This window comes from Carassius carassius, chromosome 36 (genome assembly GCF_963082965.1).
Source record: "Carassius carassius chromosome 36, fCarCar2.1, whole genome shotgun sequence".
NCBI classification, from domain to species: domain Eukaryota; kingdom Metazoa; phylum Chordata; class Actinopteri; order Cypriniformes; family Cyprinidae; genus Carassius; species Carassius carassius.
In genome coordinates this window covers 15,527,774-15,550,131 of record NC_081790.1, presented here as the reverse complement: position 1 = coordinate 15,550,131, position 22,358 = coordinate 15,527,774, and the positions used below count along the sequence as shown (strand labels likewise).

General features: G+C 36.6%; 3 protein-coding genes across 6 annotated transcripts; 2 read left to right on the top strand and 1 right to left on the bottom strand.

The window, feature by feature from the left end:
• The first annotated feature begins 1,341 nt into the window (after positions 1-1,341).
• bscl2 (BSCL2 lipid droplet biogenesis associated, seipin) lies at positions 1,342-7,251 on the top strand. 3 transcript variants are annotated; one of them, XM_059526446.1, is made up of 11 exons: positions 1,359-1,695; positions 2,249-2,833; positions 3,003-3,084; positions 3,312-3,455; positions 4,967-5,101; positions 5,222-5,319; positions 5,423-5,564; positions 5,653-5,734; positions 5,819-5,884; positions 6,012-6,077; positions 6,685-7,251. In XM_059526446.1, exons 2-11 carry the CDS (start codon positions 2,562-2,564, stop codon positions 6,864-6,866), a joined length of 1,269 nt encoding a protein of 422 aa, XP_059382429.1. In that variant the 5' UTR covers positions 1,359-1,695; positions 2,249-2,561; the 3' UTR covers positions 6,867-7,251. The 3 variants fall into 3 exon arrangements, with proteins under 3 accessions (XP_059382430.1, XP_059382432.1, XP_059382429.1); XM_059526447.1 differs by lacking the exon at positions 6,012-6,077 and having other exon boundaries at positions 1,342-1,695; XM_059526449.1 differs by lacking the exon at positions 3,312-3,455 and having other exon boundaries at positions 1,344-1,695.
• Positions 7,252-7,893: 642 nt separating this feature from the next.
• On the top strand, positions 7,894-18,744 carry LOC132117276 (nuclear RNA export factor 1-like). Of its 2 annotated transcripts, none has more exons than XM_059526444.1 (21): positions 7,894-8,135; positions 9,608-9,824; positions 9,908-10,079; positions 10,181-10,264; positions 10,363-10,467; positions 10,657-10,737; positions 10,824-10,893; positions 10,994-11,082; positions 11,683-11,790; positions 11,872-11,981; positions 15,825-15,861; positions 16,019-16,090; positions 16,174-16,229; positions 16,319-16,426; positions 16,560-16,621; positions 16,875-16,990; positions 17,070-17,112; positions 17,453-17,525; positions 17,600-17,782; positions 17,889-17,949; positions 18,305-18,744. In XM_059526444.1, exons 1-21 carry the CDS (start codon positions 8,102-8,104, stop codon positions 18,341-18,343), a joined length of 1,920 nt encoding a protein of 639 aa, XP_059382427.1. In that variant the 5' UTR covers positions 7,894-8,101; the 3' UTR covers positions 18,344-18,744. The 2 variants fall into 2 exon arrangements, with proteins under 2 accessions (XP_059382427.1, XP_059382428.1); XM_059526445.1 differs by having other exon boundaries at positions 7,896-8,135; positions 17,456-17,525.
• A 189-nt stretch (positions 18,745-18,933) lies between these two features.
• LOC132117278 (peroxiredoxin-5, mitochondrial-like) lies at positions 18,934-21,997 on the bottom strand. The gene is made up of 6 exons (XM_059526450.1): positions 21,857-21,997; positions 20,255-20,389; positions 19,834-19,965; positions 19,672-19,710; positions 19,509-19,573; positions 18,934-19,317 (listed from the first exon to the last, which is right to left on the bottom strand). The coding sequence occupies exons 1-6, from the start codon at positions 21,947-21,949 to the stop codon at positions 19,212-19,214; spliced, it is 570 nt and encodes a 189-aa protein (XP_059382433.1). The 5' UTR covers positions 21,950-21,997; the 3' UTR covers positions 18,934-19,211.
• Positions 21,998-22,358: the final 361 nt, after the last annotated feature.

The following is a 22,358-nucleotide window of genomic DNA, read 5'->3' as shown; positions in this document are numbered from 1 at the left end:
CCTATTGGGATTGATTTATTCTGCAGGTTGGCTCATACCATCTTTCCAGCATGGGGTGGATGAAGGGGGAGGGAAGTGTATGGATGTAAAGCAGTGTATTTAAATCTAAAATCCCACAAAATGGATTTATATTGTCAAAAACATAACATTTGATAGCGTGAAACACCTCTTATGTTTTTTGTCGGAGATGTTGCTGAAGCTTCTGAATAAGTGAGCCTTCCCTCTCGCTGCTCTGTTGCCATGGGAACTGCTGCAGTCTCAGCCTCTTTGTCTTGTACCGAGGCACCATTTTAACTCGGTGGTTTGTCCCGCCTGGGTTAAGATCTCAACCCCCCACATCTTTACATCACTACACCCTCCCGCTGCATTCATTCTCATGTTACACTCACTTTGTTGCAAACCTGCCCCCTAGTTTCCTCCTGAGAAATGAAAATACTGTTATCTGAAACATTTGGTGCGTAAAGAAAGAATAAATGGTTCTTGACGATGCTCAGCTACATTAAATAGAATATGTTTTTGATTTCTGGTTCAGTCCCAATGACTATGTCCTAAGATGATAAAAAGACTAAATGTGATGTGTTTTATTTATGTTGGTAATATGCATAATTATTTTTATTTGTTTTACCATTTTCAACAAACGTGAAACTGAATGTAAAGTGGTGTAACCAAGTAAAAAGACTAAAACACTTTTCCTGTAACCTTTACCACTACTTACCACTTACGTTTTACTTAATTACTATTAGGCTATTATTATTATTATTACATAAAACATATTTTTTTAGTCATGAATATACATTTTCTTAGGGTTGCTCTGTAAACATTGTCTCTTTATTTTAAAAATGTGTTATGTCATTGTTTTTACTTATTAGAAATAGAAATAGCTAGATTATTTGCTCTAACCTTTGTATTTCTCTCATCTGTGTATTCTGCAAAGCTGAGGAAGATACTTCAATTAGTCTACAATTGGTTCAAATATCTTTGGGAGAATAAATTTGTTATCTGTCTCCTTTAAAACAAATGTAATTAAATCTTTTCGAAGAAAGATATATTTCTTAATTTTTCTCGCAGCGGTCATGCTGATGTATCTTACACTGAACATTTGCTAAAAAGCTAAAGAATTAAAAAATCCATATAAATCGAAATTAATTTCCTGTAACAATTCCTATCAATAACAGCATATTTTAAATCTCAGCACTGCATAATCATCACCGCTGCAGACACGGAAACGCGTCGAACAGCCTATATTTTGTACCTCTTCTGTTGCCGTACGTGTGTTTCTGTCACACCAGCAGAGGCGCCACTGAGCTAAACAGACGGTTGTTTGTCTCCGATCTATAGAAAGTAAGTAACAAACATTCGTTTTAGTTTTAGATTAAATATTATATAGCGATCAATTGCTCTGCCCTGAAATGCATAAATTATGCGTCACCAAAGGGCGTCACTCGAGCACACAACAGAGGAAAGGAAGGGAAAGGGGTCTCGGGTCCTCTGGAGTTGTTCATCAGTGTAACGTTACTCTAAAGCAGAAATATTAATTTGTCCGTGGCGTATTGTCAAATTAAAGAAGGTGCGTGTGCGGTTTATACTTCAATATAATGTACTTAATTGATAAAGACATCAGTAAGATAAAAACTGCGGAATGGAGACAGGAAGAGACTTAACATGCAGTTCACAGCGACTAAACGAGTTTTAAAGGTAACTTACAACATGTAAAGGACAAGTCTAAATGACACTGCACATCATATCGTGGTGTTTTATTCTTTCCTATTTTACTGCATTGTTGTTTTGCTTGAATTCGTGTCAGATTGTCAAATGTACAGAAATACATTATGCTGCATTAGTTATGATAGTTTCTGGTTCACAGAGGTCGTATATATATATATATATATATATATATATATATATATATATATATATATATATACGATGTATATATTTATACAGCATGTATATATAAGCTGTACTTAAAAGTATATAATAATATATGAGAGTATGAAAATGTGTACAAACCGAAGAAAAATGTGTGTGTATATATATATATATATATATAGTGCAATTTTTTATCTGACCAACTAAATATACAGTTGGCAGTACAATTTAGTATTCTGAGATGTTTCTAAGATGATTCACTTTGGATTAGTTGCCATTTATAAATGTGCTAATTAATGTTTATTGTGTATATTATTGTAATTCCTTTTTACGATTATGATATACTTAATGTGCCTGAATTTGTTCTCTCGTTTTTTAGGGCACTCTGTGATTTCATCGTCAATAACCGAAGAAAGCTGGAAAAGCAAATTTATATCATCAGATAAAAAATGGGCATGTCATGTCTTTAGTCGCAGAACGAGGTCGAAAGATGACTTGATCTAAATGTGACTTTGGTCAAATTTGTGTCATGACCTTTTAACCCCCCCCCACCCCCCTGTATTTTCAAACCATTAATTCTGACTATAGATAACAAGATTTATGAGATAGATATTTATGAGTAGAGCCTGGATGTATTACTGGATAGTGTGGAAGGTGGTTTGCATGAGTAAAGAGGGAATGTGGGGGGGCTGATGGGCAAACAGCGTGACATCACAAGACCCACGTTTGGATGTGACAGCGAAGGATTGCTCACTATGGGCGCAGCTATGGGGCCGTTGCTGCTTTGGCTCCAGGATGTGGCAGCGGTGACGCTTCTAAGAGCTCGCAGGACACTTCTACGGGCCACCATCCTGTTCTGTGTCCTGCTGCTTCTTCTGTGGGTCTCCATCTTCCTGTATGGAAGCTTCTACTATTCCTACATGCCCAGTGTCAGCTTCTCCACACCAGTGCACTTCTACTACAGGTACATACACATCAGGGCTAATCAGGAACATTCCTGTCTTGTTCTTGTTTTTTTTTTACAATGGTTCTTAATTAGTTTGGTCCAATGCACAAATACTGTTGGAGGCATCACTGGAGTACACAGTGAATTGTGATTGATTCCCATCTCTCCTCCATTTCATCTTTTACAGGACAGATTGTGATGCTTCAGATTCAGTGCTCTGTTCTTTCCCCATGGCTAACATCTCACTTTTGAAGAATGGAAGAGACCAGGTAGACAAATTGTAATTATAATCAAATTATAATTAATTGCATGTTTTACAGGTTCCTCCAAAATTAGCTAATTATCCGTCCAGTTCTTTAAAGCTTGGCTGTAAACATTATCTAGAAAGCCCATTAATGATAATAATACTTGTGTATTATATAACTAATGTATGCAGGGTGAGTATAAAAATGTATTTGAAGCTAGTTTTGTAAATCCGGTTGACTCTTTCTGGTAGGTGATGATGTCTGGTCAGGCCTACAGGATCTCTCTGGAGCTGGAAATGCCTGAATCTCCTGTTAATGAGCAGCTTGGCATGTTCATGGTCAAAATGTCTTGCTATACCACTCATGGGACAGTTATTCAGTCGGTGGCCCGCTCAGTGAGTGCATACAACTCCCGCAAAATTCATTGCTGTTTGTTTCGTTTTGGTTGTTAAGACAGCTGTTAATCCAAAGCGACTTATAAATTAAGACAATGGAAGCAATCAAAATCAACAAAAGGGCAATGATATACAAGTGCTATAACAAGTCTCAGTTAGCTTAATGCAGTACATAAAGCAAGGGCTTTTTAAATAATATAATAAATAAAAAGAAATCCGATAGAATTGAAAAAGAATTGAGCAAGCTAGTGTTAGAGGTCTTTTTTGCTTTTGTTAAATGAAAAGAAAACAGATAGAATACAAAAAGATTAGAAAGCTATTTAGTTTTGTTGTTTTTTATTTAAGAAAACAAGCAGCAAAAGAATTGCGCGCAAGTCTTAAAGGGACAAGTTTTTTTAATAGAATTACAATAGAGTGCTAGAGTTAGAGGTTCAAATAAAGATGGAAGAGATGCGTTAAGCCCATTTTATATCTTTAAGAAAATTATGTTACATTTATATAATAAATAAATAAATGTATATGTAACATCAGTTATATGAATATAAATATATACTGTATATTTATATAAATATTTTCAAAACATATTCTGTATGTGCGTGTCTTCATATATACATAAAAAATATACACAGCACACACACATATATATTAGATAAACAAAAACTCAAAAAAATAATTCGACAGCACTAGTTTTTACATTATTTGTAATAACTTTTAGTGAGCTTTAGATGATGGCAAATATAATAAAAAAAATAAAAATTGGAAAAATGTGCATGCACAATCAAATATCCCTTATTAACCGGTATACAGTACTGTTCTTTTTTTTTAAGAAATTAATACTTTTATTTAGCAATGTCTCATTAAATTCACATTAGATTTAAATTTAATCATTTTTAGAAGATGCTTTTATCCAAAGTGATTTAAAAGTGAGGGCAATGGAATCTAAATTCACAAAAGAGCAATGATATGCAAGTGCTATGACAAGTATCAGTTAGCTTATTGCAGTACACGTTGCAAGTTTTTATTTTTTATTATTATGTAATAAATGAAAAAAAAAACTGATAGAATAGAAAAAGAATATAGCTAGCTAGTGCTAGAGGCCTTTTTTTGAAAATTCAGCTTTGCCGTTACCTAAATAAAAATCATTTTAAATATATATATATATATATATAAGGCTATTTTAAATTTAAATAATATATCACATTATTTAATTTTTACTGTAGCTTTGATTAAATAAATGCAGCCTTGGTGAGCATAAGAAACGTCTTTCAAAAACATTGAAAAAATCCCAAACTTTCACTTGGTTTCATTGTGCTTTATTTGGTTTTAGATGCACTTAACAAGTGTCTGGTATTGTAGAATGGTTAGTCTGAGATCTGCTGCAGTTTGATTTAGATTCACATTTGATGTTTATGGACCTATGTACTGTACATTCAACCTTTTATATTCCAGTACCTGTCAGTACATAGCTGTTTACCTCATATTTACTAGTTCCTTGTTTTTTTCCTCATCAGACGATGCTGCACTACCGTTCTAATCTGCTGCAGACCATGAGCACGCTGCTCTTCTCCCCGCTCCTGCTCACAGGTGTGTCTGAGCAGAAACAGCTCATCGAGGTCGAGCTCTACCCAGATTTCAAATCAGACCTTGTGAGTTTGTTAAATGTAAACAAGACATTGTCATTTTTCATATTATTCATGCCACGAGTACATATCTAAACCTAAATGTGTATTTAAAAACCATGCATTATATTGATCTGTCCTTCACAGTACCAGCCTGCCGTTGGTGCTGTGATCGAGATTCAGTCCCGCAGGGTCCAGATTTATTCTGCCCAGCTCAGGATCCATGCCTGCTTCGCTGGCGTTAGGTATTTGCCATGGTTTGGTTTTACCAGTTTATTTGATTATACGTGTTCCTTGAAGTGATGCGGCTCAAGACTTTCCCCGTAATGTTTTTCCCTTTTGCTACAGATACCTCCTGTATAATTTCCCTGTGATGTCTGCAGTCGTTGGGGTGGCGAGTAACTTCACCTTCCTCAGTGTCATTGTGCTCTTCAGTTACCTGCAGTTCATCTGGGGAGGGCTTTATCCCCCCGAGCAGGTCAGAGTGAAGGTAAGACCATCTGTCTGCCTAATCTATTTAACCTTCACGCTGTCACACTTCCGTTGGATGCTTTCCAGATGTCTGTTTACACACACAGGTGATGATGGGAGACTCGACACGTCTTCAGCAGAGGAGGGAAGAAGCACGTAAGCGTATGCACTCATCCACCAGCACTCCTAGTAAGAAATCAACTACTGCACACACATGATCACGTCAACCAAACAGATCAGTCAATAATATGCAAATCTCCTACTGTTTCTCAGTCATGACATATGGGAGAGATAGCAGTGAAGCAGCAGATCTACCAAAACAAACGGTTCGAAACAAAGGTGAGTGAGAGCATGCAACAAAAAGAAACTGTGATAAAAGTGATGCAGTGGATCTGTGTGGCTATCATATGCACATTAGGGCAATAAATGTCAGTGAAGAATCATGCAATCATGTTTGTTTGTGCAGGTGAGTTGGACAGTCCTAGTGTGACTGGGACAGAGGAACTGAATCACCTTCAAGAGGATGAAGCTGGTAAAACATAACTTAAAACATAAGAATAATAGAATGAGAACATATTGGGGGTTTTTAAATGCTTTTGAAAAGTCTTCCATGACTGCATTTATTTGATCAAAAATACAGTAAAACCAGTAATTGTGAAATATATTATTGTAAAAACATTAATTATCATACAATTATTACAAATAATGCATTTTAAAATGTAAATTATTCCTGTGATGGCGAAGCTAAATGTTTTCATTCATTCTCTTAAGTGTCACATGATCTTTCAGAAAATCAGTCCAGAAACATTTCCTAGTATTATTAATTTTCTTTTCTTAATCATTTTGTGCAAAAAAAATATTTTTTTTCTGTTTTTGTAGATGAATGGATAGTTTAAAAGAAGAGCATTTATTTGAAATGGCAATCTTTTGTAACATTATAAATGTATTAATGTTTTATTTTATATTTATTATTATGTTAATGTTTTTCAATCTTTTGCTCAGTTTAATGGTTCCTTGTTGAATAAAAGTATTAATTCATATTAAAAAAAAGAAAAGAAAAGATATCCAGACCCCAAACTTTGAATGGTAATAAAGTTTACAGACCAAGTCCGTTCACTGGTTAATTTTTCCTTCAACAGATGAAGCTCCCATTTTCCTTGAGGCTCCTCATATTGCAGAGACCCATTTGAGCGAGGAGGACCCAGATCATGAGCAGAGGGCAGCAGGAATGGGAAACAGGACTCAAAATGAAGAAACTACCCAACCACAGTCCTCAAACACCAGCCTTAGACAAAGGCTTGGACCCTGGATGGGGCTCTGAGCTCCAAACTCTGGAGCGACCACAGACGCACATACATTCTGTTACATTACGTGACTCATAGCTAGCATATTTGAGACACTCCTTCTGCAATGCAATTTTACATAAATACTTTTTTCAGATGCATTTGGAAACCAGTTTACCTCGTGGAGCTGTTGTGAAGCTAAAGAGAATTTCCTGTTCTGCTGCTATTCTTCTCCTTTAGCTGATTACTTACTATAGGACTTAAAAGTCACCTTAAGAGTCCTGTCATGCTTTAACCTGTCCTTACTGATGTCTGTGCTTCTGTTACAATATCAGTTTTGCATGTAAAGTGTAACTACTGTAAGTGTGTTCAATGTTTTAACACTTCCACTTTATTAATTTCCCTTGCATTCCTCTGCGTTATGATGTTCTCACAAAAATCTTTACCATGGCTGAGCAGTTCCACTCAACTTCTTGGGATACTATACAATTTGTTTAATCAATTTCACTTATTTTACAGCAGAAAATGCAAAACATATTTTGTTAAAGAGCATGTTACATATTGTGAAAAATAAAGAGGAGGTTGAAGTATTGTTTATTTGGGAAACATGCTAAAATAATAATAATAATAGTAGTTGTATTATTATTAACTTTGATAATATTATTTTAATTACGATTATGGTATTTTTATTATTACTGTTACTATATAAAATAATATTACAAGACTACATGGAAAATTAAGCCTACTATGGAAATATATGGTGTTTTTATTTTTTATAGTTATTTAATTCAATTCATGCATATTTGTCCACTCTAACCAAAGATGTACTGGTATGTTTGCTTTATTCTTTTGCATAGAGATTGTGAGCAAATAAGTAAACATTATAAAAGGAAGAATGTTCGCATTCTCGCATTTTCCGTTTACTTCATATGTTTATTTGTTTGATTTATTTAATAAATCAGACGTGAAGGCAGCAGCTTATCCATCGTGTTGTATGGACAGTCACTCTTTTACTGTCCAACACTAGGAGGCAATAGAGAACCGCAAACACTCCACTGGGTTTAAGAAGAAGAAAGTGGCGCAGCGTCATTTGAGACTGTTTATTCTCACACGAATCACTGGCAAGAAAGGATCTCCTCCGATCTTGCGAGCCTACAAAGAGTTTATCTTATTTTTCTCGATCTGGTTTTATTTAAAAAATAATAATAAAGGAAAACAACAATTGGAGGTCCTATATTTTACATTTAAAGTAGCGTTAAAGCCTTCGTAAAAGATGGCGACAGCGGACGACTCGCGCTACTATAATGGTAAGTTTGAGCCGTTAGCAAAAGCGCTTAGCTCCATTTAAATTGTCTGACATGAATAAGGTTTAGTTAAGATTATTCTCAATCTTACTGCTTCTCAAAGACCGTTTTCTAACTCTGTGTAGTCTGTCATCGTGTAACGTTACTCTATAATTTACATAAGTACCATCTAGCCAGCTAGCCTTTGTTTTTGTTGGTGCGTGATCTGTTTTTGTTGTTAGCTGTTAGTGCAGACAAACGGTGAACGCATTATCCAAACTTACTTAGCCGATTTCAATGTTATATTTTGTGAAAGGTTGTGAAAATAATATTGAGCGGGGTGAACTGACCACATGGTGGTAATGCGTTCTGAGGTCATATTGAACTGCTGTAATATTGGCCAAACTAAAGCTACAATATCGAGATCTAACGTTACATACGAATAATAAAACCTGAGAGGAGCCTTATAGCAAATTGTTCAACAACTAAAGACTGACATACGTTTATTTATGTATTTTAAATGGATCAGTTTATTGAAGCTTTAAAACATAACAAAAATAAATATATTTCAAAATTAAGTTGATATTTAAAAGTTATTGATTATGATGATAATTCAGAGATCTTTAACGTATCAAATAGAGCTTTATAGAGATAAAATCATGTTAAACAAGATGGTTGAGCAACATTTTTGTATATGAAGTAATCTAAAGAAACTGGTTTCAAACATACTTCCAAGTAAGAAACAGCATGTATAATAATCTAATCTTTTTAAAGTGAACACTGAGTAACTGAAATGCTGATTTCTCATTGGAAATTAGTGATAGGTTTTGGAAAAAATGGACAACAATCTCTTTAGGGGCACAGGTAATGTGTAAGAGTGTGAAATTATTCCAACAAGAAAATTTACGTCCAAGCAGTGGCCCATTAGCACTAGTTTGATTACAGGAATTATGTCACGTGTATTTGTTAAATGCCTGTTTTCACACACCTGACTCTTTCATCTTCCATCTTTTGTTGTTTTGCGGTGCAAGTGATGGATTTCTTCAATGTTGTCAATGAAGCTCGAGTTCCAGATGTCAAATAACACTTTATTACAAAGCAACAAAGTCAAGATAATGGTGCAACAATCTCTGTCTGTCTGATTTTCAAATATCAGCATCGCCCAATAAGTTTATTTTGATGGCCTTGGCGATATATCTGTCGACCACTACACATGAGAGATTCATCAAACCTGTTTACATGTATCTGTCATACTCTGGAACTCACCCAAAGTTCATAGGGTCGTTTAAATTCACTGATACAGTTCAATGGAAGCCACCAGTACTGCCCAATGGGTAGTCCCTTTGATTTACAATCTGTATTAAGACGTCCAGTTTTGGAATAATTCAACATTGATCAGTATATTGATTACTTTTAAGACCATGCATCATATTTATAAGTAAAATGACTCCATATTAATATGGGGTATATAATGTAAATTAACACATAACTTTCAGAGCACGATGACCGTGTTGGTGGACCAAAGCATCGTAACCGTAAAGGCAGAGGCCCTTTCAGAGCCCCACTGTACAGCGAACAGATTTCACGACCGAGGCATCGAGGTGGTCACGGTGGTGGTGGAGGAGGCCCTGGTCCTCGGACCAGACTTCAGGATGATGATGGAGATGTGGCTATGATAGAAGGTCCTCAAGACAGTGGTGCCCAGCGCAGATTGTAAGCACTTTGGGGCATAATTGTACTTTGTTTCTTATATAATCATTGAGGGTCAGTAGTTAAGATTTTATGCTTGTTTTCAGCAATCCATATGGCCGGCCACAGAATCGGCGTGATAATCGCAAAGGTGGACGTGGTGGTGGAGGCGGCGGTGCAGGTGGAAATGACGATAGAGGTGGCAATCGATATGGAGTCAGAGGTGGTGGAGGTGGCAGTGGTCCTGATGGAAACCGCAAGAACTGGTTTAAAATGACTGTTAGTACATTAGAGCACATGAGTTAAGCAGTTATTAATGTATTAGGCTTTAATTTAAAGTACGTTCATTACATTGTGATTGTCTTTGTGTCTTGTCACAGATTCCTTTCGGGAAGAAATATGACAAAGATTGGCTTTTGTCTTCGCTTCAGAGCGTCTGTTCCATGCCGTTCCATGCCATTCATGTAAGTCTACACTAAAATGCATTTCCACAGCATGAATATAGAAAAGAAGCAATGTCAGATTGCTAAATCGCTTCCGGCTTGTCTTTTTTTGGTCCCAGTATCACACTGATGGCAACAAGGCCCAGTTTTATGTTGAAGACTCCACAACTGCTAACGCTTTGTTTAAAGTGTCACGGAAAATAACGGACAAAGATGGATATAAGGTAATACTCATTACATGCAATGCATCATAAACCTTGAAAGATGGCAGAAATGGCGTCTAGTCATTATTCTAATTTAATTTTTCTAAAGTAATAGCCATAAAAAATATATTAATTTGTTTATGTGCAGATTTTGTAAGACTTTCTAGTTTAACCAGAGTGTAATTTGGTGTTAATCTGTTGGATGGATAGGTGACCGTTATTATGAACAGCTGCCCACCACCTGCTTTGATTCACACTGATTTGAAGGCCGCAGATTTGGAGCATTTGAAAGTAAGGGATTGTTACTTGCAGCATCCTGCAAGAGGATGTTTTTTCATTCATTTCACTTCTGGATAATAACTGATTGTCTTCTGCAGCAATGCATGGCTAAACGCTTTGATGGGTCACAGCAGGCTCTTGATCTGAACAACATCAGAGTCGATCCAGGTTGGACTTTCATGCAGTCATCTTTCTCCAAACAAAAACACTTATTCATTTTGGCCTGTTGAAGGCTATAGCTCAAATGATTGTTGTTCTTTTCTGGCAGATTTGGTTTCTCAAAATATTGAGGTCACTTTGAATCGGAGGAACTCCATGTTGGCGGTTATCAAAATAATTGAGGAGAACATTCCTGAGGTACAACATTACATTTTTCTTGCATGATTTCTTAAAGCTTGGCAGGCATATACACTGCCTTTTAAAAAAATTGGATCAGTAAGACTCAAGTTGGTATTTTTGACAAAAATAAGTTAATATTTGTATTCAGCAAGGACACATTAAATTGATCAACAGTGACCGTACAAACATTTGGAATGTAGCAAAAGATTTTTCAAATTAATGCTGTTCTTTTGAACTTTTTTTAAATAATCCTGAAGAAAACGTATCAGTTTCTACAAACATATTAGGCAGCACAACTGTTTGCATAAAGTTTCTCAATCAGCATATTAGAATGATTTTTTTTTTGAAGGATCATGTGACATTTAAGACTGGATTAATGTCTGCTGAAAATTCTGTTCAGGAATGAATTACATTTTACAATACAATAGAAAACCTATTTAATTCCAATAATACTGTTTTTACTGTATTTTTGATCAATTAAATACATTCTTGGTGAGCATAAGTTTCTTCTTTCAATCAAAAACATTAAAAATCTTACCAAGAACCTTTTGAGCCTTCGTTTACATTGTTGAACTCTATAGATGTGATCAGAAAACGTTTTTCTTTTTCCTTTCACAGCTGATTTGTCTGAACCTAAGCAACAACCGGTTGTTCAGGCTGGATGACTTGGCGGATATTGTCAACAAAGTTCCCAACTTGAAGATTCTCAATCTTTCACATAACGAGGTATGATTATGCTCTCTGATACCTATAGATTTACTGTTTCCTCTAGGCTCGTCAGTCATGTGTCATTGTATCATGTTGTAGCTGAAGACCGAGAAAGAGCTTGATAAACTGAAGGGTCTGAAGCTGGTGGAACTGTCGTTGGAGGGAAATCCTTTATGTGGACACTACAAGAACCAGGCCGACTACGTCAGGTTAGACTTCTCTGCCATTTGTTGCTGGAAAAATACTATACACAAGTACATAAATATCAAGCGCAGTGCTTTAACATATACGCCCTTACGTTACTCGGCAAGCCTGTGTGCTCTTAAAGCTATAGATATTAACCTGATTGATTTTCTGTAATTTACTAGAATGCAATGCATACATGCATTGCGTTATACATTGCTGTGTGTTCAACAACACAAAGCGTCTGCATTCACGTACTTTCGTAGAGTGTTTCAGGCCTGAAACAGAATAGTTGTGCGTGTTGGTGCGCATATGCACATGAATGCATGCATATGCAAAGCCGTACCCCCTGTAGTTCAGTACAAAAAAAAAAAACCTGTGTTAATGCCTCAATAACTGGTGTGTAAAATACACCTAGAAAACATGTCAGTCAATTAGAAAGATAAATGTATTGTGTGCTGAATATTTCAGATTTGTGAGTAGAGGTTCACTTTAAATTGAAATATTATCAAGAGAAACAATCCCTGGCAAGAGAGAGTCTGACGTGATGGAAATTCTTGGTAGAGAGTGTGCCTAATTTTATTTTATGTTTTTATTATACGTGAAATTTATTTATTAATTGTCCCAATCACTGCATGTTATTCTAAAGAAAGAGAAAAATGTAATCCATAAGTCCCATTCTAGGGGTGTAAGAAAATATTTATATACTTATTGCGATTATTTTGTTTGGTGAAACTGTCGATTCTCAAAAACGCAATATTTATATTTTTGTAAAAATCATACAAGATTCATGGCAGTTGTCTTGTTTTAAAGTTTCTATTGCTAAAATAAGAAATATACCAATATATTGCCTTACAGTATCGCAACATATAGTATCGCTATCACTGTATTGTGATACGTATCGTATCATCAGATTCTTGCCGATACACAGCCCTATCCCACTCTGTGTGATTTAAATGCTAAAAGTAAGAGTTTTTGAATATTTTCCACTAGTTTAATCATCAGGCATGTGATGATGATATTTACTCGTTCGAGTTCCAGTGGCAATCCAGTAAGGAGCATAAGTTTGTCGACACCTCTGGTTCTTTATGGTTTCCACACTTTCACTCATTCTTGCTTTTTCCAACCATTTGTTCTGCCCCATCACTGTTGGCCCTGAAGCTTTTTGCACAGAACCTGGCAATTGGCTTTTCTAAAACAATTAAGCATATTGTAAATTGCATCAGCTTATACTTCAGCAATTAAAGTCAGATTAAGCAGGAGCTTCTGCATGTGACCTCCCAGAATGCAGATGAATAAGTTGGCATACAAGGACAGAACAACCATTGGAGATGAGGCTCTATTAAGTACTTTTGTGCTCCACCTGTCTAAAATGCTGGCACCCTCCTCCCTCCAGCCGCCATGCACAAGTCGAACACCTGAGGTACTGCTGATGCTGTGTGGCCAGTGAGAGGCTGGTTAGTCAAGGACGGGTAAGATCCCACCTTTTGATTCTGGGACAACCTAAGGCAGGCACAGCCGCAAAACTGGCCACAGCCAACGTCTTGGAGATGAAGAAGACCTTTCAAGGAAGAAGATGAGTTGTTTGTGAGGAGATGCTACTGGTGGAGAAGGAGAAGGGAGGTTTTTAAGAGAAACCTTGAGCCAAGCACTGCTCAGATACATGAGCTTTTATTCATGGTGCAAAATGTCTAATGAGAGCAGAGGCAATTCTCGCTCTCTCTGTTTCTGTATTGAAACCAAGGTGGAGGATAGTTTGTCAGACTGACCATTTTCATGATCCTCGTCCTAGAGCACTTTGGAAAAAAAAAAAACGTCTGATCATCAATTCACCAAAGAGAAAACATTGGGAGAAAATACTGGAGGAGGATCACAGGAAACCTTTTAAAATAATCATTTCAATATCAAATAGGCCACAAATGACAAAAAATTAGACTAAATAAGCAAAAGAAGGGTAAGGTGTCTGGGCTCAAATGAAGCTTCAATTAACAGTTTGAATAAATGCCCTGCTGTTCTTAAATTTAATAGTAGGGTCCAAATGAAGTAGGGCAAATAACCCACACACCTTTTATAGCACTCATTTATTTCAGTCATATTATGCTCTGTGCAGAGTCTCGGGGTTCAACAATTGCGCTCTTCTGGGTTTTTTTTTTTTTTTTACATTTTTTTTTATTTAATGTCTGATCATCTCTCTGTATAGCTTCTCTTTTACTGTCTCCTCTGTGGTTCATCCATTACTATCATATTTTTTTCTCACCCATGTGTATGGCTAAATTTACTCACAATTAGGTCTGTTATAAATAATTAATGTAAAAAGCACCTAATGAACAGTTTACACTTTAAGTTTTAACAACTTAACATGCCAACATTTGTCGATCTGTATGTTAGTGCCTGAAAAAAAAAAAAAGTACCCCATAGTTTTGACAGTAGGAACCACCAGTATGCCACCAGATCCCTTCCCTCTGAGAACACTTCCTAAATGTGCTAAAAACTAAACTGAGCGACTGACTGATTGATTGGTGGTGTGAATGTTCACCAAACTCTACTCCTCACAACACCCCACTGCCCCCATCCTTTGCCTGTCTGTGTTTCGGCCTGTAGGGGGCACCGGTGGTGAGTATCACGGCTGGGTAAGTATTGTGCTGGGGGGTGGGAGGGAGTTGGAACAGGGCTGTGATTGGCTGATTGGTGCCATGGCTGAAATGCACACGTTTTTCAACACAAACTTGAGTTCAGCAAACCTTTGCTGTTTGTGCAAATTAAATGAATGAATGGTGTTTGTTTTAATGGTCACAGTACTGTTCAAATGTTTGTGGTCCATAAGATAAGATGTTTAATATTCAGAAAGGCTTATTAAATTTAAGTGATACATTTATAATCACTTAAATTAGAAAAAAATTATAATAAATGGTGTTCTTTCGAATGTTCTGTTCATCAAAGAATCCTGAAAAAAAATGTATAAATGTTTCCACAAACATTTTAAGTAGCACATAGGGCTTTTGTGGTGAAGGGATTTCCCTTGTAATTTTGAGTGGCTCAAGTATGTGGTATTATCACCATATATGTGTGTATGTGTTACGATATAACCAGGCCATATTCAGAAACCAATGAAACTGAAACTAAATGGCATGAAACAGGAAGTGAATTAAGCAGAAGAGAATGACCAAATAATGATCCACATAACAGAACTTAAGTGCAAATCTATGGAGCGTCTGTACAAATCAGAATGGTACACATTATGTTATCATTACTAACTTGTTTAATATTCAGTACACATGAAGTGTAAAACAAGGGTACCCTATGAAAAAAAGTTGCGGTTCTTGCATTCCTCTGCAGTTTGCTCGTCAATAGCGGATTATTGCAATATCATGTTTAACGCGACAGCCCTAGTAGCACAGCTGTTTTCAACATTGATAATGAGATGTTTCATGAGCACCAAATCAGCATAGTAAAATTTTTAAAGCATTATGTGACACTGAAGACTAGAGTAATGATACTGAAAAGGAACAATTTACCTTTTATAAGTTATTTTTATACAATTGCAACATTTCACAATATTACTGTTTTTATTGCATTTTTGATTTAAATAAATGCAGCCTTGGTGAGTGTGCATTAATAAAATCCTGCCGACCTCAAACTTTTGAACTGTGATGTGTAAAATGTGTAAATCCACAGTTTTGCAATATCTCAAGCCTGATGGATAATTGTAAGTAAATATATTTCTCTGATCGAATCATCTTTGCCTGTATGTCCCATACTTAAGATGGCCCGATTGAAATTTTTGAGTTTGTGTTGGACCGTGTCATTGTCACGTAGGCAGTCTTTGCTAATGTTGTCTCTCTTGTTGTGTCTTTGTGATTGTTGGACAGTGCCGTTCGGGAACGATTCCCCAAGCTGCTCAAACTGGTAGGAAATCCACAGTGTTCATCTGTTGGTGTAACATTTATTAGCTTGCAAACATACAATTGTGGTAACCATTAGAAGTGAATATGTAGTCACATTCACTCTTTGGCTAAATTGTGGAATTGATGTGTTGCGTTTCTGTTTATTGTTTAAACAACAGGATGGACACGTCCTTCCGCCTCCCATTGGTTTTGATTTGGAAGTCGCACCTGCGACTCTTCCCCCCTCCAAGGTTTGGTCAAGCTTTCATCCTTTCTTCCCTGAGATGCCTATATGTGGCTTTCATTCTTAACCTCTGTTTTACTTCAAACACAGGCTAGCTACTTCTGTTCTGAAGAAATCAAGAACATCATCCTTTGCTTCCTGCAACAGTACGCATTCTTGGATCTTTATACAACACACCAGCAGTAAAACGAAAACGTTCAGATCAGTATGTTCACATATCTGTCTCACCCTCCAGATATTACAGCATATATGACTCCGGAGACAGACAGCCCCTGCTGGACGCCTACCATGACGGGGCATCTTTCTCCCTCAGTATTCCCTTCACCATTCAGAACGCTTCAAAGTACAGCATACATCCTCTCTCCTCTATCATCTAGCCAACCACTATTAACTTTAACTGAACCGTACCATCTGATCTTTCTTCCACATGGTCCGCTAACATTTCCCTTGTTTTTCCTCAATCTCTTTGTCTGCAGAAGTAGTTTAGGGGAGTATCAGAAAGACGGTCGCAATATCAGGCGTATGAAAGACGACCCCAGTAAGTAATTATGAAATAATCTACATCAAGTTTCTGTCCTCTATCATATTTCATCAATTTGGGCAAAAAACCCAAGCAGCTTTCCTGTTGCTCAAATGTGAGTAAGCAACTTGAACACAAGTGAAACCTCCATAGGGAACTTCTCATCCTCTCGATTGCGCAAAAATTCACTGCAGTAATAAATGTTGCCTGCACTTTTAGTATTAAATTGTATCCTGAATTGTGTGTACTGAGTTATGCCATTTCCTTTCAGCTACACGGTTTCGTTTGATAAAACACACAAGATTAAACGTGGTGGCTTTCCTGAACGAACTCCCCAAAACTCAGCATGACATCGCCTCCTTGATCGTAGACGTCAACACATACACAGTGAGTCAAACTTGCTGTTTTCTGGGTGCATGGTTCACATTCAGATTTGTGGTTCTAATTGCATCTGTGTTTTTTGCAGGCTACATTGTTGGCATTTACAGTCAGTGGAGTTTTCAAAGAGAGTGAGTTCCATCTAAAATCATTAAGTCAGACGTTAAAGTCTGAAAATCTTGTATGCATTTTATTTATTTTTTTCACATGCGTCATCCTTTCCTTTCAAGATGCATGCTACAGATGCGAAAAAATGCTTAAAATCAAACTCGATCCAATTTTTTTATGACGGACGAAAGATTTGGAGGTAGTGTGTAAATGTGATTGACATCGCGTGAGGCCAATTTTTTTTTTACGTGAAAATTTTGGACTCTGAACAAGGACCTTTACTTTGAACTGAGGGAGTTTTGTGACTCACAATATAATTTTCTCTTCTCTTCTTCTTTTTTTATTTTTTTTTTTTTTTTTATGCAGATGGCAAATCGCGAGACTCATTCAGAGCCTTCTCCCGGGTGTTCATTGCCGTTCCTGCTGGAAATGCTGGGTAAGATCTCACTTATAAAAATGTATTTGGCTTCATGTGCCATTGGTCATCTCATTGTAACATTTTCTCTTCAGTCTGTGCATTGTGAATGACGAGCTCTTCGTTCGAAATGCCACTACGGAGGAAATTCGACGTGCATTTGTTGCCCCAGCCCCCACGCCGTCCAGCAGCCCGGTGCCCACTCTGTCCGCCCCGCAACAAGAAATGCTTGCTGCCTTCTCCCTAATGTCTGGAATGAACCTAGAATGGTCTCAGAAGTAAGGACTACAATATGTTCATTATTGCTTTTGTTAGTTGTTTGTTCTTTTTCCAGAGTCATATAAAGATGGATGGCTTGTCAAGGTCAGAACTTTCTTATTTCAGGTGCCTACAAGACAACGAATGGGATTTTGACAGGGCTGCTCAGATCTTCACTGGCCTTAAGGTACACCAGTGGTTCACAAGAATAAATTAAGAGTTCATTTACAAAAACCGAGAAATGAAAAAATAGCAGAGTGCCTTGCATTATTCTCCACACATAGCGCAAACATGTTTTGTGAAAAAAGCTGGTATTATCCACTTTCAAGGCATCATGAGTTCTCATTTTAGAGCAGAAGCTGACAACCGCACTTGTTTGTGAACCGAAGCCTTAACCGAAGTCAATTTTAGCAAATCATAGCGCTGTATTCAGGTCAGATGACAACTTTTTTTATCGATCTGTTTTTGCAAATGAACTCCTCAAATACTCATGTGTCCTGCATTTATCTTATGGATGCCTTTGTCCTTTTTTTTTTAAATAGGCACAAGGAAAGATCCCAGATGTCGCGTTCGTCAAATAAAGGAGTTGGAGGTTTTACAGAAACCCTAAACCGCAAGGGGTCTTCCTGAATCTTCCCATCTAAAATAAAATCTGTAGTTTTTTTTTTTTTTTCTTTTCTTTTTCCTCTAAAGAAAACAACAATTTAATTTCTTTACCATGGAGAATCAAGTTTACAGAGCAAAAATAAGATAGGAAAAAAATAACTCAGGAAGGCACTAAAACAATTTCCCCCCACTATGTGAATTCTTTTTAAAGAAAGATATATTTTGTGTATCTTTTTTTTTTTTTTTCCCAACTTTGCGGTTCAAGGTTCCCGTTAGTTTTAAATGTTGTCATGTCCAATATGAGACAGATGTGACAAATAAAGTACTTGTTCATTGCTTGTTGTGTTTTGTAAAATAAATATTAACCATGATCTTATTTACTAGACTGTAAGAGTGGGTTGTATTTTACTGTGAATTATAGCTGAGAAGGAAAATGATACAACTGTTCAGTACAATGTGTCTTATCAAAAAAAGCTGAATGTGCCATCAAACTTGCATCATAGGGGCACCCATATATGGTTTTACTTCCATTACAGTACATGCTTAAAAATCACACCAAATTGGATTCAGTCAAGAGGAAAATGTTTATTGCTGCTTGGGTTACTACTATACAGTAGGTTATACACAACCAACAGAAACAGAGATTTGTGCGCTTTACAGCCAAACTTGTGCATTGCTATGAATTATTGCACAAGTAAACAAGTTAGTTCCTCATATGGGTTTCCTACAGAATTTGCAATAGATTTTATTCACTGTTAGGAATTTCCATTGCACTGTTTTTGGAACGATAATTGGCCAATTGGGTGACGGATTGTGCATTGTAAACTGGTTACAGTCAGTAACTTAAATCTCACTGAGAAAGTTTGGGGCTAAGCTACAGGTCAGGCCTGTCCCATCAGGCTCGACACGGAGCTTCCTGACCACTCCATCCTCAATCAGCATGGCATACCTGCACACACAACCAAGATCAGGAGAAGTGAAAGTGTCAGTTCCACATGAAAATGAAAGGACTAAATGATACACTTATTTGGCTAGCTATCATCTTCTGTGGAGAAGAAATAATCCCATATTTTATGAAAGAAATTATGCAAAATGAAGTAGATCCCATAATCACGACTGAGCATCTCACAGTCATCTCACCTTTGAGACCTCAAATTTCCAAGCACCTGGATCAAGTGATCATTGTTCAGGAAGAGATCCACAGCCTGTATAGAGACAAGGGACTGCATTAGGTAAAATAACATTAAATCCTGTGATATTTTCTGATATCAATGCCTGAAGGTGCTTCAAAAGCAAGTGTAACCTTTGTGAATGCTCCAGTGGGATCAGCCAGCATCCGCACCTATAATAAATCAACCATATAATGACTCAATATATAATTCCAGTCTGTCTGTCTGAATCCTTAAAGATAAGAATAAGACTGTTTGTAAAAACCAGGTTCATTAAGGGCGGAGAGTTTTCCCACCTTGCCGTCTGCTCCGTTCTCTTTTCCCCAGGCAGACATGACAAACACATCATTCACAGACACACAAGCGACCTCATCCACACCTCTGGCCTTCAAATCCCCAGCCATCTCTATGAACCCTGGGAGATGAGTCTGAGAAAACACAAGTGGATAAAGACAAACAGGTGACAAGAGATGTGCACATCTATTCAAGACTAACTTGTGTTATTATATACAAAATTAATTTTATTGCACTTCTTCCATAAGGGACAACTTGAATGTTGCAGTTAAGGCCTGGCCATTAATAAAATGCTCATAGTACTATACACGTTAAAATAATTATGGATGTTATGAGCACATCTTCTGATATTTTAATGTTGCAGAGAGAATGATTTAGGTTAACAGTATTTTTGTTTCAATTTTGTTTTGTTTTTTACTTCACCTTTGAACATCCAGGTGTGAATGCTCCTGGCACACCAAAAAGCACTCCTTTTTTGCCCCTGAAAAGTTCAGCCATCGAGATGCTGTTCCCCGGGTCCCCTTCATGCACCTGTACATCTGGAAGATGGTGACCAACCTGAAGAAAATTAAAAAGAGAAGCATGAATAATGCAGCATAAAACTGATCAAACAGCTTCATTTCTTAATCCATTATTAATTGCTAAGTCAATTCATTGCCAGAGCAACACAAACAAACACAAGAGCTCTGATGACAAAAGCTGTTCCAGTAAACTCATTTCAGAGATAAAAAAAAAAAATAATAAAATTTGACACCTGACTGAATGATTCTTATGATCGTAAAAACCTTATGCCTTAATGCTTAAGAACTCATGACTCATACCTAAGCACCTTTATTAACTTATTTAACATTAAATATTATATTACAATGTATATTTAAAATCCTCTAATTCTTCTTCAACAAATGTTGTTCGTTGACCTTAAGAGTCAAACCAAATATCATATTATTTTAATATGGATTTTTATAAAAATAATTGTGCGATTTGTGCAGTTCTCCTGCAATCAACATTACCATGATTCTCATTTTAATGGTAAATGACTGTAAAAACAATGCTAAACCTGTTAACTGGTTAACAGCAGGTTCCCTACCTATACATCATAAAAAAGTGCATTTACAGTCTTATATATACATCTTATATTACACCTACCTGTGATGAACTGATTATTTTGACAATTGAGTAATCAGATATTTTTTTAGTAATCTGATATTTCTGTCATACCATATAGGCAAACTCATGGACTCAAAAGTGATAATCAACAAGATTTTTTTTTTAAATGTTGGATTATTTTTTCCAGCAACCAAACGTTGCATGTTGGAATTCTGGAATTATTTATCATAAACCATATGATTAAAAAAAATCATATTATTTATCATATATATATATATATATATAGCCTAGGCTAATGTAAAATAGTATTTATTTATTTATTTTTCAGGTTTTGTCATGCATAATTCCCATAACTACTAATTCTCAAAGTAATATTTATGTTACACTGTTGCACAAAGTTGTGTTTGCTAATGTAGCCTGTGTGTTTGCTTTATGTTTTTTTAAATATATTGTTGTTGTATATCTTAAATAAATAAAACAACTGCATTTCTCCTTAGTTTGTGTTTGCTTCTTAGTATATTAGTTTAATATCTAATATCGAGATGTCAAATAATCGAGAACATTTGAGAAGTACGCAGTTCTGGTGTTGCCATACACTCGCGAACCCCGCAGCTTGGCGTCGTGCGTCAGGACTAACGTTACAAGAAGGAAATAGTTTACTTCTATCACTACTGCTTCAACTGATCGCCCACAACATATCTGAATTAGTATCAGAAAAAGAAAATCGTAACATCGCGGACACACACCACTGAAAAATAACCTGCGCTTGTGTTATGAAACGCGTCAATGAGACACTGATGGCCGCCACAGTAATCTAGAAGCGTTTATTTTAGGCATCGAGCGGATAAAACAGTGCGCCGAGGTCATGTGCGATACCAACGCCAGTCCTGATTCTGGATGTCCTGCTGCAGTTCTTACCTGGATCGGCATGTTATTGTTGCGAGTGGAGTGCAGTAGTCTAATGCAAAGGGAGGCACGGAAGCCTTTCTGTAGAAGAGCAGTTGAAGTCATGACTTTATATAACAGCAGCAGCAGCAGCAGGTCAGGAGCAGCTCGAGCGCGGAAACACGACACTCATCCTCCCGCCCCTCCACTCAAGGATTCTTACCTGCCACTGATTCACTTTATTACACCAGTAAAGATAATACACTGGTATTAGGATAGTAATTAACTTTTAATGCAAAACCCCAAATTACTCCACCCTCGCTGTCTGTCCAGCTGAATTATGTCGTTTTTATTTGTCGTTACAAGGTCAAATTAAACTACAATGTGCTTTTTAATATGGTAACAGAAAACGTAATACAAATTTAGGGCGTTTAATTTGTCCTTGAAGCGTTTAGTTCCTGGAAAAGGATGGTGTAATTGCGACAAATGGGTTTTTTTCTGCTCGTGCGTATCATTTTTTTTAATCAGACAGAAT